Source organism: Choristoneura fumiferana, chromosome 2 (genome assembly GCF_025370935.1).
Source record: "Choristoneura fumiferana chromosome 2, NRCan_CFum_1, whole genome shotgun sequence".
Taxonomy (NCBI): Eukaryota; Metazoa; Arthropoda; class Insecta; order Lepidoptera; family Tortricidae; genus Choristoneura; species Choristoneura fumiferana.
Genome location: NC_133473.1, coordinates 22884059 through 22900920, shown reverse-complemented (window position 1 = coordinate 22900920; position 16862 = coordinate 22884059). Strand labels below are relative to the sequence as shown.

The 16862-nt window shown below is 42.3% G+C and overlaps 1 protein-coding gene across 1 annotated transcript; it reads right to left on the bottom strand.

The window, feature by feature from the left end:
* Positions 1-3863: 3863 nt before the first annotated feature.
* LOC141445361 (palmitoyltransferase Hip14-like) lies at positions 3864-15386 on the bottom strand. Its single transcript, XM_074111207.1, is given in 9 exon segments — positions 3864-7436; positions 7511-7612; positions 7614-7762; positions 9642-9810; positions 9885-10046; positions 10486-10686; positions 11797-11888; positions 11935-12010; positions 14211-15386. Coding segments are annotated over 9 exon segments (2220 nt in total). The 5' UTR covers positions 14898-15386; the 3' UTR covers positions 3864-6854.
* Between the last annotated feature and the right edge of the window lie 1476 nt (positions 15387-16862).

The window sequence follows — 16862 nt, the reverse complement described above, 5'->3', positions numbered from 1 at the left end:
AAAAAAAAAAAAGAAAAAAAAAGAACCTAATTCACATCAAAATGACTATTGATTGCACAGCAAAAATATTAATAATAATAATAATAATAATCAATTTTTATATTACATACACTCAAAATATTACGTTATAAAGAGCAACTAATATTCGTAGCGTACCATTTATTTATCTATCCATACTTCCATTACTTATTACTAATCCATACTAATCCATACTATACTATATATACTATACTATAATACTATATACTATATATACTATATTACTATATAATATTATAAATGCGAAAGTAACTCTGTCTGTCTGTCTGTCTGTCTGTTACGCTTTCACGCAAAAACCGCTGAACCGATTTGGATGAAATTTGGTACAGAGATAGATAGACCATGGGAAAGAACATAGGCTATCTTTTATCGCGAAAAAAGGCTTTAAGGGGTTGAAATAGGGGGTGAAAGTTTATATGGTGGAAGTTCGTCGCTGTTGGAAATAAAACCATGAAACTTGGCATTTAGGCACTTAATAAGAAATAAGTCGGTATGTGTTTTAGCTTTTTTGAAAATTCGACCTGTGAGGGGATGAATAGGGGATGAAAGCTCATATGGAAGGTTCGTCATTATCGAAGATAAATCGATGTTTCTTTATGAAACTTGTATTTGGGCACGTGATAAGAGATAAATAATTGTTCGAGCGTTTTTTAAATTCTTCTTCTTAAACCGGTTAAAATCGACTCGAACTCGCGCGTCAAGGGTTCCGTGCATAGGTATTTATGAATATCAAGTGTTAGCAGAGCCAAGCTCATAAGAAAATGTACGCAATGTGGGGTCATTTTACATGGCTTATTAACATAGACAGTCAGACATGAAAATTATGATTTTCAAATTTTTTCTTACTTATTTTGCTATAAAGGGAATAAAATTTGCTATAAGAGCTTCCTTTATACAAAATTTCAAGTTTCTAGGACAGCCGAAATACCCTATAACTTTTTTTAAGTTTAGGGTTTAATTTCAACTCGATAAATACTCCGCACGTTTACGGGATAAAGGGTCTTGACAGACAGACGGACGGAACGGACAGCAAAGTCATCCTATAAGAGTTAATTTTTTTTCCTTTTGAGGTACGGAACCCTAAAAAACATTTGTTCCGGCTCTTTTCAAATTTCGACATTTTTCATACCTACTTTGAAAATATGGGGATGAAAGTTCGTAAGGAATTCCAAACAAATTTACTATAAGTATAGAAATATGTGTAGCAATGCTTAGTAAGAATGCCGTCTTAATTATAATCCTACCCTCCTAACTTAACAATACAGGACGTAAGATGTCAAGAGCTCACTATAAAGAATTAGTCCTTTTGTGTTGGTAGGGTAGAATACTTATATTTTACCAAAGAATGGAAGAACAAAAAAAATTAGTTTAGAATATAAAGCAATGTATTAAAATAGGTTATTTTCAGTAAACCGTAGAAATTTTCTATGTGCTATTATTGGCAGAATAGGTACCCTAAATAAATTAAATACTTTCCAAAGATACTATTCCACGCGGACGAAGTCGCGGGCAAAAGCTAGTATTATTATAAATGCGAAAGTAACTGTCTGTCTGTCTCTGTCTGTTACGCTTTCACGCCTAAACCGCTGAACCGATTTTGATGAAATTTGGTACAGAGATAGAATATTGGTACAGAAATGAACAAACACGTGTTTCACTGTTTTTGGAAATTCTACCTCTGTAGGGGTAAAAAGGGGGAGGAAGTTAGTAAGGAAAAATGTTATTTTAATGTGAAAATATGATGAATGTGCGTGTAGTTTTAAAGACAAATGAAAGAAACTATGGAGGTGAAAAAGTTGGGAGGGGGGAGGTAGAAGGAAACTTTTATTTTAGGGATAGATTTACGAAAATAAATTACTACCTTAATACCTACTTGAAAATAATAATATGGGATGAAAATTCGTAAGGAATTCCAAGCAACTTTACTATTAAGTGTATTTATCGGAAATAAAAAAAAATATCGAATATAAAAAAGCCGCCACATTCCTAACTTACACTAAAGGACGTAAGGTGCCAAGAGTTCACTATGAAGATATGAAGATTAGTCTTTTTGTGTTAGGGTAGAATAATACACGTCGTATCGCTAAAGCGTAACTGCCCGCAAAATATTTGTTAAGGTCAGGGCACACGACGACACTGACACTTGACACAAATGTCGACACTAGTGTCCATGGCGTCCACATGGTAAGCAATTTTTTGTGTCGACACTGGTGTAAACATCTTAATGTCCCGGTTCAAGTGTATTGGCTGTCTACACGGATCGATGCTACACTACACTGCAGTGTGGTACATTCCCTCGCCATGGATCGACTGCTGCTGCCGCGGTTGTCGCGATATGTGTTTCAATTAAAAAACGTAAAAAGAGATCGATATGGGTTAAAGATTGGATTAAAAGGAAAACGCAGCTGGGGGCATTTAATCGATTGTTATCTGAACTGCAAAACGAGGATCCAGAATGCTACAGAAAATATATGAAGATTTTAATAATAAATGGAACTTTTCCAAATTTGATAGGAGCATTAGATGGCAAGCATGTGGTGATGGTGGCACCCAAATATAGTGGGTGTGAGAACACGTTTTTCCTAATTGGAGGATATTAATTTTCCACGTCTTTTAACATCCATTTCATTTATCGTAGCTGTCAACATTAATTAAAAAATTGGCTTTGTTTGTTTTATTTGCTCAAAAATCGATAAACGCACGCACGCACGCACGCACGCACGCACGCACGCACGCACACACACACACACACACACACACACACACACACACACACACACACACACACACACACACACACACACACACACACACACACACTATATTGGTGGCGTTTGCACAGCTAATAATGACTAACGCACATCATACCTTGTAACTCTTTTTTATTTCAATCTAGCTTCTGTTGTCATATATCGCACAGCAGTTTACATAAATGAAATAGCATTTCAAATAAATTAGGATCTGTGGTCGCAATTGTACCTAACTCTCCTCCTCGCTCCGCTCGTCGTCGTCGTACCTAGTTTCCCGGTGCCAAATTGACAATAAAATAATTTTGCTATGAGAATGAGTATCATCTACTCACGCTCTAATTAATTTTCAGCTCAGCAGCTCAAACAGGCAGGTTTTGCTATGAAAAATCAGTGAGCAAAATCGCATTTAAAAAGTGCATGTTTTTGAAAAAATATATGTAGAATAATAGTTTCTACATAATATAACGAAAATTGTGTGTATCACGGAAATAAAAAAAATATATAAGTATTGAAAACTTAAAAGTGAAAAATTCACTAAGTACTTATAAGGATATTTGGAAATCCATTTTTTTTTTAATAATTCGTCTATAACTTACATAATGTGTGTAAGTTACAAAAAATGGTTCTGTAGTTTAGATAAAAAAAAATTAAAATCAATTTAAATCCTCCAGCATTTTCGATGTTTTTTTTTATGAAAAAGCATCTTACATCTGGGCTTATAAATCCGAAAAACGGCAATCGATTTGGCTTCTGGGGCCAATGCCCCATACAAACACGGCTATACCCTGAGTTGAAATAAAAAACTCAAAAAAAAAACAATCATAATTTGATTGCTTAGTAGCGACATCTCTTGTCTGGGTGAGCGGTTAGTTCCGAAAGACTGTCCGTTATTTTTTTGTAGTCGGTTTTACTTTTCTGTTAAAAAATTTCTTTTTCCTTTTTCAGTATCGTATTTTTTTTTCCTTGTTGATTTGAACATGTTACATATTTTTATTCGCTTTTTAGCGTAACTTATCTAAGATACAATAACTTATTAACTGCTGACAGGATTGACTATGAAAAATAACACAAAGATTATGCTTAATACTGTTTTTAATTTTTGTAATGGCATCAATACATACATTGACTTTAAAGACTCAATATTATTATTATTATAATAAGGCAAAGTATTATATTGTTTATAAAAATAAAAGCAACATCTAGTACGAGTAGGTACAAGGTAAAGCGCAGCGCAGTAACGCGCAACTCGCGCGGCACGCTCGTGGCACGCACGCGACACGCCCGCGGAACGCTCGTGGCACGCGCGCGACACGCATGCTCTGTGTTCCTCGTAAATAACCAAGCTTACCCCAAACTTTCTCCAAGTACACTCGGTTCATTGTCTCTTTTCCGCACATTTCTTTGTCTACGAGGAAGGCGGGCTCGTTCGCACTAGCGAGAGCGCAACTTTGTCATATTTTAGAATATTCTTTTTTTTTAATAGAAATCTCTTAATTATCGGAACATCTAAAATTACGGAGAAAGACTAAAAGTGTTTTAATTTACATAATAATATATCGTCTTGGGTATCATTTATAAAAAATAATTGAGTCGTAATGTGATTGATATGAGTACAGTACAGTAGAAGGAAGCTTCGTTTCTTATTGCATAGGTCGCGGCGTGCGGGCGACTGCCCGCGCCCGGTCCGCGCCCGGTCCGCGCCCGGCCCGCGCCCGGCCCGAGCCCGGCCCGCGGCCCGGCGCGCCGGAAGTCGGACGCCGGCAGCCGCGACGGCGCGCCAATAAATTAAACACACACACATTTCCACTCTAAATCTCAAACTCTCAGTCACATTCATAATTACAATTTGTTCGTTTGGAATTGCTTCAATTATTAAAACTATGAACCATTAATTCCGTGTTGATCAACATTTAAACAGGAGATGCGACGACTCGCCCGCAGCCCCGCAGCCCCGGAGCCCCGGAGCCCCGTAGCCCCGGAGGCCCGGGTGACCACGATGTTTGTAGTCTTTGCAGCTCGGCTATTTTCGTATCCTACTAATATTATCTTATCATTGCTGAAGTTTGTTTTACTGTCCTCCAGTACAAATGGAAAATTGTCCACAGGAATTGATTATTTTGAATCCGGACCAAAATAAATACGGTCCAAAATGAATTTCGTCAAAATGTGCTGAAATATTATTTAGAGAGAAATTTCTATACAAATTGTATTGTTCCTAAATCTACGTAAATAGAAAAGATTCCATTTTTGACGATATTCAGGATGGTGCAGTTGTATTTCAAATTGTCATTTTTCTGCTTGAACGTATATAATTTCGAGCTGTCGATTTTCCATTAGTACCTACTCATCCCAGCCTATACAGGGTGGCCCATTTATATCGGTCAGTATGGGAAAGTCTGAAAGTTTTTTTTTTTCAAAACAACCGGGTTCGATTCCCGAGCTGAGTACAGGTTTTTTTTTTTAATGCATGAATGCAGTTTTTCTTGTTATTAAAATCGATGTCATGGTTACTAAGAAGAAATTTTCGTATGTCGTATAGTTTCAGACTTTCCCATACTTACCGATATAAATGGGCCACCCTGTATACGTCCCACTGCTGGGCACGAGTGTTCCTTATCATTATACATACAATGCAAGTGAAGATCACTATGTGATTTTAGGGAATCCCCATGAGAATTTAGTAAAGTCCTAATATTTCAATTCGACTGCCAGTTGTAATGATTGACGCGAGTGAAGCCGTGAGTAAAGGCTAGTTATAAATAAATTTCATAAAATAAATAATGGGCGATGGATGGAATTTTTTAAAAGTGGCTGTTTTTTTAGCGGTAGGAATGAGCTTACTCGTCAATGGAAAAAATATCAGATTTTTCTGTAGTAACCAATTAATTACAAAAAATAAAATAGTTTTCATTCTCGCCAAAATGAACTACTACGGTTACGGTTTTTGTCCAGGCCCTATATCACGAAGTGCAAAACTCGAACTTCGTATGTTGCCGTCCCGCTGACGCTTATGTCATTTAATACGCAAGTGACAGGGACGGTGCGATACGAACTTCGATTTGCGAGTTTCGTAGTAGTTCCTCAGTAGGGCTACTACGAAATTCAAAAATCGAAGTTCTTATCGTACCGTGCGGCGTCCCTCGCACCGCACCCTCGTATAAAATAATATTAGCGTCAGCGGGACGGTGCGATACGAACTTCGATTTTCAAATTTCGTAGTAGCCCTACTGCCCTACTGGTCTTCACGAACGAACGAAAAAAAAACCTAACGTCAATGTCAAATTGTTTACATTTAAAAAAAATGTTTACATTCGACATAACCTCTTCCGCATTAATCTCAATCTTACGAATGCTTTCTTATTCACACCGGACCGAAACTGTCCTAAACAGAAACTTCTTTTCGTGAAGATCATTTAAACGCAAGTTATTTTAAATTCTATGAAATACCAACACCACTTCTTTATAAAATCGAGATTATATCTAAAAATACAACCGAATTGATAACCCCCTCCTTTTTTTGAAGTCGGTTAAACATATGAAAACTTCGAACATGCGGAGGAGGTTATATGTTAAATGTAAACAATTTGTCATTGACGTTACGTCGTTCGTTTACGAGGACCAGGACAAAAACCGTATTCAGGCGTAATTTAATTAATTCATTTTATTTTTTTTAATTAAGTGGTACTAAAGAAAAATCTGATATTTTTTTCATTGACGAGTAAGCTTATTCCTACCGATAAAAAATAATCAGCCACTTTTATAAATTTCATTCATCGCCCATTGAACATCCATTGAAGGATAGTTATTAACAATATTTAATTCCACATCGACAGCAGAATAACACAATGCGAGCCGAACACGAACGACAACCGAGCCGAGGGCCGAGGGCCGAGGGCCGAGGGCCGAGGGCCGAGGGCCGCGCCCGCGCACCAAACAGCGTCGTAACACGTGCGAAGCGTCGTTACATATTTGGTAACCTTTATATATGTCTAGCATAATTATCATAGAGTTTAGAATTATCGCAGCGAGAGCCTTACACATGTATATAAAATATACTAACTTGTACTACAAAAAATATAGGTCCATTCCCGGAGGACGATGTTTCGCGAAACGTCGCAGAGTCCAGAGCGAGGACCGATCGCGAACAACAAAATAAATACACGCGGCCGCCCGGAGCCGGATCGGCCCGGCCCGGACCGGCCCGGACCGGCCCGGCGGCGGGCCCGGCGGGCCCGGAGGGGCGGCCGCGTCCGGCGCGCGCTGGCGATGCGGCGCGGCCGCCGCGCGCGGACCAGACCAAAACGTGCGCCTCGGAAGCGGAAACCGAAGAGCGACATCTACGGCGCGGCGGCGGCGGCGGCGGCGCGCGCGCGGGGAGCGGGACGGCGCTAGACGCGCTCGCCCTCGGCGTCGCCGGCGCGCGCCGCGCCTCACACCAGCTGGTCGCGCGGCAGCATGGGCTCCGCGTCCGCGCCCGCGCCCGCCCCGCCCCCGCCCCCGCCCGCCGCCGCACAGCCGCAGCCCGAAGAAGTCCGCGCAGTTGCGCAGCGGGCCGCGCGAGAAGGGCGAGCGGCCGCCGCGCGCCGCGAAGTGCCGGTAGCGGCCGCGGTTCAGCTGCTCGTTGGTCGTCATGCCCAGGCACACCACCTGCAACAGCGAGCGAGCGAGTCAGCCGCGCGCCCCCCCCCCGCCGGGCCCCGCCCCGCCCCCCCCGCACTCACCAGGTACAGCTGGCAGCACGTCAGCACCGACACCCAGAACAGGTGGAAGGCGGCGTTGACCAGCACCCACATGAGCCACGCGTTGCACTGCGCCCAGCGCAGCAGAGCCTCGCCGGCGGCGCCCCCCTCTTCCCGGCCCGCCCTCCGGCGGGCACTCCGCGCGGTAGTACTGGACGCCGCCCCACAGCATCCAGCAGCACATCACGATGAGGCTCACCAGGAACCCGATGAAGTGCCGGTGGTTGTTGGCGCCTGCAACACACGCCCGCGCCCGCGGAACGACCTGAGACGACCGCTAATATTTTTGTGTCACAAAGTGTTTTCATTCCTAAAAAAAATATAGTACGTGGAATTTGCACACTAACGTCATCTACTGGCGCTGTAGTGCCTAGCTGACCGTGACAATCCACCTTAAGATTTCAAAAATCAAAAGAGCGTCAGTTGGATTTGGAAAGGAAAAAAATAGCAAACCAAACGCCGCCACAAACGCTCAAAATGGAGTCTGTTCTGTTTGTCTGTCCAATAATTTGCCAATGACAATCGCCCATGTAACTATTTGCCACTTCCGTTTGAAACAAAAAGTTTGAAACATACGTTTGAAACAAAAAGTTTACGTTTATAACGTTTTTATAATTAATATCCCGTCCCTTTTACTCGCGTATTAAATGACATAAGCGTCAGTGGGATGGCAACATACGAACTTCGAGTTTTGCACTTCGTAGTAGACAGTGAGGTACTTCATATGCAGGTCAGTGCTCAAAGCGCTTTACAGACTGCAATGCACGATAATGAACGGACTTCTTTTTCCTTGAGTGGCAACACTGACATATGTAGATAATAGATCGCTCGCATTTGGCTTGAAATTCGAACTTGTGGTTTTATTTTGCTTAATATACAAAATGTTCACACCCAATATCATATTTCATCAAGTTTTTCGCGATTCCCAAGGTCAAAGAATCGAATTGCTTTAAAATTCCAGAGAAATAATGCGTTGTTTGGGAGAAACGTGTCAAAATGGTGTTGTAGAGCGCTATCCTGCTCTGTCTCATGTTTTTTTTTCCGTTCTGGCGGTTCACTTTTATATTACAGATTTTGTTCAAAAATAATATTTTGTTAAGATATATAATTGGGATGCACCAAAAAAAATGACCTATAGTTTTTATTTTATTTTTTGGAAAGAATAGGATATTTTAAGATACCATTTTCATTGATTTTGAATTTGGATGAGTATTTAATTTTTATATTTTTTTTACAAAATACGCTGGATGACGTCACAGTGAGACAGCCACGTTCCATTGCCTTTAAAAATTCAGGTCGTACATAACATAATCTGTGGCATTACAATTTGACAATAATTCAAGCACGGCTTAGGGTCCTAAATGAACCATGACAAATAGTTTTATTTATTTCTCTTCTTTTAGCTTCGATTATTCTTATGTTTGTTTAATGGTGTGATAGTAAATAGATATTTTTTATTAAAATCTGATGTTTAAATTCTTTTGTATTTACTTGTAACGTAGCAATTTAATAATTTAATTTGTAAAAATACATTGGGAATACTCCTATACATTTCGGACTTTACGATAAATGACAACTGTTTAAAGACGGGTGCGCATCATGTGATTAAAGTTCTATCTTTGTCACTCTTTGCTATTATAAGCAGGACAGCAACATTTCAAACTGTCAATTTGCTTAAGAGTGTAGACCTGCTTTATAACTGCCTTTATGACGGGGGACAATGCAGGGGTCGAATGAGGGTCATTACTTAAATTTTATTTATTTAATTCAGTTTATCACATTTTTGGAATCTGATTCCTGAAAACGCTCTACAAAGCCTATTTCTCCAAATGGTTTTCGATTTATTATATGTTGTCAAAAATTGGGACATCCCAATTGGGCCGATGTTGATACAACATTATTTACTCGCATTATCGTCAGGAATACGCTGTTAAAATCTTTCGGGTCATAACAGCCCACGGTATGTCTTAGGAATTGTGAAAATTGGAATTATTTCGGAGTATATGGGTGTTCCCCTTTCCGAAACGATAGTGATGGCAAAAAACGTCGCAAAAACTACGGTGATAGGTATTAAAAAGAAACGTCCGAGTCAGCCGCCGCCGCCGCCACTCACCGATGCAGTTGCCGACCCAGGGGCAGTGGTGGTCGAAGCGCGCCACGCAGCGGTTGCACACGGAGCAGTGCTTCGAGCGCAGCGGCCGCCGCACCAGGCACGCCGAGCAGAACCGCGCCGGGTCGAACCCGCCGCCGCCGTCGCTGCTCTCCGACAGCTCGATGATGGTCTGCGGGCAGCGGCAGCCATTGAGGTCAGTGAGCTGGTGAGGCCCCCCCCCCCTCACCAAGCAGCGATACTCACGCGGAACTTGTCGCGCGTGGAGGCGCGGATGACGCCGGGGTCGGAGCGCCACGAGCGCAGGAAGAAGTGCCACAGCAGCGCCGAGCACAGCGCGAACAGCAGCGACGCGCGCCACCCCGCCGCGCCACACACGAACACCGCCCACGTTATATAGAACCACGCCTGCAACACATCACACATCACACACCACACCCCCCTCGACACATAATACATCCCTACATAGTAGGATAGTAGACATTTTATAGCAGCAACGAAGTTAAGCTATACCTAAAAGAGAAGCCGATCGATATCACAAAACAATCGATAATTAGGTACCGGGAAACTCGCAGGTCACGCGGCCGGCTCGCGTCTATCGAGATGCGACGCGACCGAGCGTCGACGGCAGATGTCATTGCCGGCTCGAAAACAGAACCTAACGGCACACTGCGGGCGAATCGAACGCGGTATCTGCTGAGAAATTTACACGCTTTCCGAAGCTCAGCGAGCGTTCACGAGCTCTGAGACTCCAAGAGATGCTCAGTCGCTATTTACACGCCAGCGAAGGCGTTTCAGTGTTTCGGACGTTCCATCGATGAGGGTCGACGCTAGCTGCACCGTGTACCTTGGTCGCCAGGTAGACGCTGAGCGGGAACACGTTCTTGAGGTCGTCGTCCATGAGCGCCGCGGCGAGCGCGTGCAGCGCGGCCGACAGCGCCAGCAGCAGCAGCGCCTTGAGCGCGTAGCGCGCGCGCGCCTCCAGCACCAGCCCCGCCAGGTAGAACGCCACGAACGGCGCCACCACCACCACCCACCACCGGAACTTCTGAAACATGACCCATTAAACTGCCTACGGAGTACGGACAGCGGACAGCGGACAGCGGACAGCGGACAGCGCATACTCGCGGTACGCGTCGCTAATAACGTTACGTTAATACTAATTAAATAAACATTAAATTTGTTTAATTTCACTATCGAAACTGTTAAAAATCATTAAGGAATTAACAAAGGAAACAGTTTCAAACTTGTTTTTGTAGTGATGCCGATACACAGGTCCCGAGAGGAGCTTGACAGCGCGAATCAAAATCTTAGACAAGAGTGTGGTGGCCATTTTACTAAAACTACATTCACTGTTCTAGAAAGTTCTAAGTGCCTTCTATTTGTGAATCAAAGATTATGTATCCACTAGATCTTAACGCAACAACCCCCTTGCCGTCCATGAGCTAGGATTGACACGCGCAAGAAAGTTTGGTCGAGGCGCTGATCAACGCCGGAACGTAACATCCTAATGCTACGTGATTATTGTTTTAATGATATTATGAATTAATGCGCCCTCTATCTGGGAAAATAGGCAATTGTAAAACTATTACTTTATCATTACTTGCGTTAGTGGTGGAGCACAGCGAGTCATCGGCTGTCAACAACTCTACTCACAGCTTGCAGTATAGCTCAGCTCTGTTATCGGCACAGCACTTACAGCAACAAAAAACCGCTAATGCGTCAAAAATAAGACTGCTGATTATTTTGAATTGAATAACTAATCGTGGAACACAAAAAAAAACTTTACGCTATTTATCAATAAATCCAAGACACAATCCTAATAAAAAAGGGTTGCGTCGAAGCGCGGCGCGATGTAGAACATTGAACGGCACCATCAGCGCCAATTATTCTCGCGAGGCAGTTTCTCTAATGTCTATTCGAAGACTATGCGAGAATAGGGTCGGCAACATATTTTAATTAACGTGTTTTTTTGGCTCAGGTTAATCATAAAATGTAATAATTGTGCTGATACGAGCCTAGGGATTCAAAATAAATTATTGCAATCCATAATCGAATCGCTCCGGGCGCCCGCGCCATTCCCGGCGGCACCAGTATATCACCGCACGCCACAGGTATATCATAATGTTTTCAGTTTATTAATAATTTCCCCTCGCACCTTGTCGTAGAGCAAGCGTCGCAGCGGGTGGCGCCGCGTCGAGTGCAGCTCGTGGTCGCGCACGCGCTCCATCACCTTGGTGCCGATCCAGGGGGCGCCGCCCCCGCGGCCCCCCCGCCGCCCCCGCGGGCCCCCCGCCGCCCCCCGCCGCCGCCTGCAGCATGCCGAGCGGCGTGGCGCCGCGCAGGTTGGGCACGTCCAGCGGCGCGTTGCCCTGCAACACCATACAGTCACAGACCATTATTAAAATGGACACCAACCACTCGAAAATTAAATAAGACACCCGAGATATGTTTCAAACCGGTCTGTGGTACCTCGGCTCAGGCCTGAAATATCCGTTTTCCTAAAATGTATTTTTCGCAAAATGTCTGCTTTTCAGAATGTCAACACGTCTTTTGCATAATGTCAGCTGCTCAAAATTACAGTTTTTGTATAATGTTCGCTTTTCAGAAAGTGTTTATTCTCAAAACGTCTGCAACCTCAATATATCCGCCTTCTTATAACGTTGGCATTCCTGAAAAGTCTTATTCCCAAAATGTCTCCAATCATGGTCTTCAAATTTCATCTAAATCGGTCCAGCGGTTCAGCCGTGAAAGAGTAACAGACAGACAGACTGAGTTACTTTTACATTTATTAGCATTGATTTTAGTAATAAACCAAACTACGAAAATCCCTTTGTTCGGGTATGAAACCGGTTGAGAACGAAAAATATTTTGTTCTAAAGCAGTAATTTTATATTAGGTATAGATATTTATGTTATCAAAGAGTAAGTATGCCAGCAATTAATCCTTTTACATTTAAAACATTGATTTGAAAATAAAGCAGACATTATGTGAAAACAAACTTAACAAGACTATAGCCTATTTAAAAAAGTGAACATAACGGGAAAGCTGAAATTATGGTAATGCTAATATTATAGGAATGTAAACATTATGAATAGACGACTTCCTGAGATTGTACACATTTTAATTAGCAGACATTTTGGGAAAACTGACAAAATAGAAGTGCTAACATTGTGAAAACGCAGACGTTTTGAGAATTGTACATTTTAGGAAAACAGACATTTTGGGCCTGAGCCGGTACCTCTTCGAAGAGTTTGAACGAAAAGCACGGATTTTTTGTGATAAATAAACAAACACGTTAATTCATACTTTGGTGTCTATAAAAGGAAGAAAACTTAAATATAAGTATGTAGATATATTCAAGCATACAGTTATAAAAGGGATACATGATTTATTTGTTATATTCAGTTATGAATAATGCAAGTACCTTGGCTTCAAAGAAACCGTTTTTATATCAAAACTGGATAAGGGAAGAGAAAGTAAAACAAAATGTCAAATAGAATCACTTGAAAGCCTCTTTGTAGTTTGTTTATGGGTTAAGGGGCTACCCGAGGTTTTCATCCATTTTTGACTACTTTTAAATCGTATCTCCTACTTTTGCACTACAGATAGAATTATAAGTCAAATGGCCATCAGATTTTGGAAAAAATTAATACTTAATTTTGTATGATTTTTTTAAACATTCATAGTCAAAATACCATATACGGGACTTATCACGCTATTTTTACACAAGTAATATTTACCTCAACGTTTCGGCAACGTTACAGCTGCCGTGGTCACGAGTAGACATATGTGTTGAGGGTTTTCATTTGAAACTAATTAACACAAAAGATATGGCCAGAAAACCAGTATTTTGGCCTAAAATTGTTCAACTTTGATGCCACAGCACAGTGTGCAGTTTGTAGCACAGCCTTTTATCTGACTATGAGGCGCCAAGACAGGTAATGCGTTTTTAGGGTTCCATATCCAAAGGGAGACAAATGTTACAGGGCTGTTTCTCAAGAACAGTAATAGATTACACATTTGAAATTTATACATAAAGTGTATAATATTCTTATTCTTTTTAAAACAAACAAATAATAAAAAACTAGGTTTTCCGGTTTTTTAGCCTTTATGCTGTGCATTTATTTGTCTACAAGCCGCAATGATTTGGTTATACATTAGATTGTTCAAAAAGCAGGAAGGAAAAGGCTTACTACTAAATCCAGGATTTGAATTTTAAAAGGTGCCTAAATTAAAAAAAAAACATATTGTTCATATTTATATGGCATCACTTCGGAACCTGATAGCAGCATAAATCATTTCTGATGGATGATGCTCATTTTAAGTTTAAGACAGGAACTGTTTTAAAATTATTGAATAATAAAGCACTGATTTATAGATAAGGATAAAATGAACAGACACAAACAAGCAATTCTTTATAATTTGGTGCGCACAAGCTCTATCTATGACTATCTTAATCTGGTCAATTCTATTCCACTGATAAAAGATAAGGGCTAATGATTAACAGCGCCGGCTCATATTCCAAAGATACCATTCAACCAATAAAGGGAGCCAGGAGCTGGGACTCACATAGAGCACGAGGGTGGAGACGGCGGTGGAGTTGCGCGCCAGGATGGCCCAGTGCAGGGCCGTGTTGCCGTGCGCCGCGTCGGCGGGGCGGGGGTCGGCGCCCAGCGACAGCAGCAGGCGCGCGGGGTCCACGCCCGCCACGCGCCACGCCGCCCACATGAGCGGCGTCATGCCGCCCGCGTCGCCCGCGTCCGCCGCGCCCGCGCCGCCCGCCGCCACCAGGTACGCGCAGACGGCCGTGTGCCCGAACTGCGCCGCCAGGTGCAGCGCCGCGCAGCCCTCGGCGTCTCGCCGCGCCAGGTCGGCGCCCGCGCGCACCAGCAGCACGGCCGCCTCGAGGTGGCCCTGGCGCGCCGCCCAGTGCAGCGGCGTGGCGCGCAGCTCGCCGCCCACCGCGTCCACGGCGGCGCCGCGCGCCAGCAGGTACGCGCAGATCTCGCGCCGGTTGTTGATGGCGGCCCAGTGCAGCAGCGTGACGGTCTCGTGGTCGGGCTGGTTCACGTCCCAGCCGGCCTCCACGAGCTCGCGCACGCGATCAAAGGCGCCGTACTGCGTCGCCTTGACGATGTCGAAGCCGCTGTAGTCGCGCGCGGCGGGCTCGGCGCGGGCGGGCGCGGCGGCGGCGTCGTCCCGCTGCGCCGCGCCGCACTGCCCGCTGGCCGCCGCTCCGCACGTGCTCTCGTACATGCCGCTCACTCCGCTCCCTCGCTCCGTAGACGCATCCTCGTTCCCCCTTCGACGATCACGAATTCTTGCGCGAACGAAAACAGAGACGCGCAATTCTCTCGTTTGGTACCACTCCGATACAATGTACTATACTATCATAGCAAAAAAGGAAACTTCAATTATTGACATTTCATTCTGAACCACAGACTACGTAGAGCGATAGTTCATTAACAACAATTTCATTACCGTGGCCTATAGTAGAAAAACGTACTGCAAAATAGGTTAGCCAACACAACAATATTGAGGCAGATTCAGACTAAACACTAAATGCTAGAGTCAATAGAGTCAATCAATAAATTTTTAGAAAAAATATATTAGCTCCATCGAAACTATCGTTGATTCCGTCAATGTAATGTTAGAGCAAAAATATCTTTGGAGCAAAGTGTTAGTCACACTGTCAATGACAATGACAAACGTCAGTTATTTTTTTTAATGCCATTTGACTTTAGTTTTTTTTGACTTCTCTCTTGGATCGCACTGTCATCGTTCATCCACCACATCCACCATTATGTCTTATCATTGATTATAATTGGATTATTATACAAACTAGATAGTGTCAGTAGGAAACAATGCGATTCAAAACTCACAAAACGTCCCAACTTTTTCTTGCTTGTGTGCATGACGACCACTTGACACTGTGTGCATGCAAAATGATACCACGTAATGTCAAATCCCCCAAAATTTGGGGGAAAATTATTAGAGCGCGATAGACGCCCCGGTAAAAGTAATTGTTCATGTAATCAAATATATATAAAAGAAGAAACTGACTGACTTATAGATCAAAGCACAGCCCAAACCACTGGGGCTAGAAACTTGAAATTTGGAATATTATGTTCCTTAATAGATGTAGACGCGCACTAAGAAAGGATTTTTCGAAATTCCCACGGGATAGGGAAATATCTAAACTTTTTTCGCTTCTTTGTTTGTAGTCGAATCTCTGAAACTATTGAGCCGATTTTAAAAATTCTTTCACCTTTAGTAAGCTACACTATCCTTGATTGACAAAGGTTACTTTTTATCTGGAATAATGCAAAATTCCCGCGGGATAGAAATAAGTTAATTCAATTACGGAGCTGATTTAAAAAAATCTTACATATTATGTGATATGACTATCCCCAAATGACAAAGGCTACTTTTTCTTCGTTAAATTACAAAATTCCCATGGGATAGAAAAAACTGAATGCAACTTCGGGGATGATTTTAAAAATTCTTACATCAATAGAAAGCTACACTATTCCTCATTAGTATAGACTACTCTTCATTGGGAAAATGCAAAATTCCCGCGGGATACAAATAAGTGAATTCAACTTTCCATGAAATCCTCCAAAAATCAATCAAAACACGAAAAAAAGGATCGCAGAAAGTAAATGTATGTTAATTATTACCCCAAATTTAACGCGAGCGAAGCCGCGGGCAAAAGCTAGTCAAATATAAATAAATAAAAGTGAAAAACTTTTTATCCTCTACATATGAAATTACCTATTTATGCATACATTTGAGGGCCACCTTTTTACCGCTCAATCAGTACCTATAATAATATGTTTTATTCAACAAATATCAATATTACAATTATTTTTTTGTATTAGAGATTATATTCCAAACAATCGATTTGATTAAGTAGTATCTAGCGCCACGACAGCCAAATTCCTTTTTCAATCTTTGACGCTTTTCACTACCCAAACCACGAAATCTATTTATTTATTTATTATGTCCACTCATGACTTTTTTTATTATAGGAACTATAGCTATAAGTTTTTAGGGTTCCGGAGCCAAAATGGCAAAAACGGAACCCTTATAGTTTCGCCATGTCTGTCTGTCTGTCCATCCGCGGCTTTGCTCAGGGACTATCAATGCTAGAAAGCTGTATTTTTGCACGAATATATATGTAAACTATGCCGACAAAATGGTATGTACAATAAAATTAAA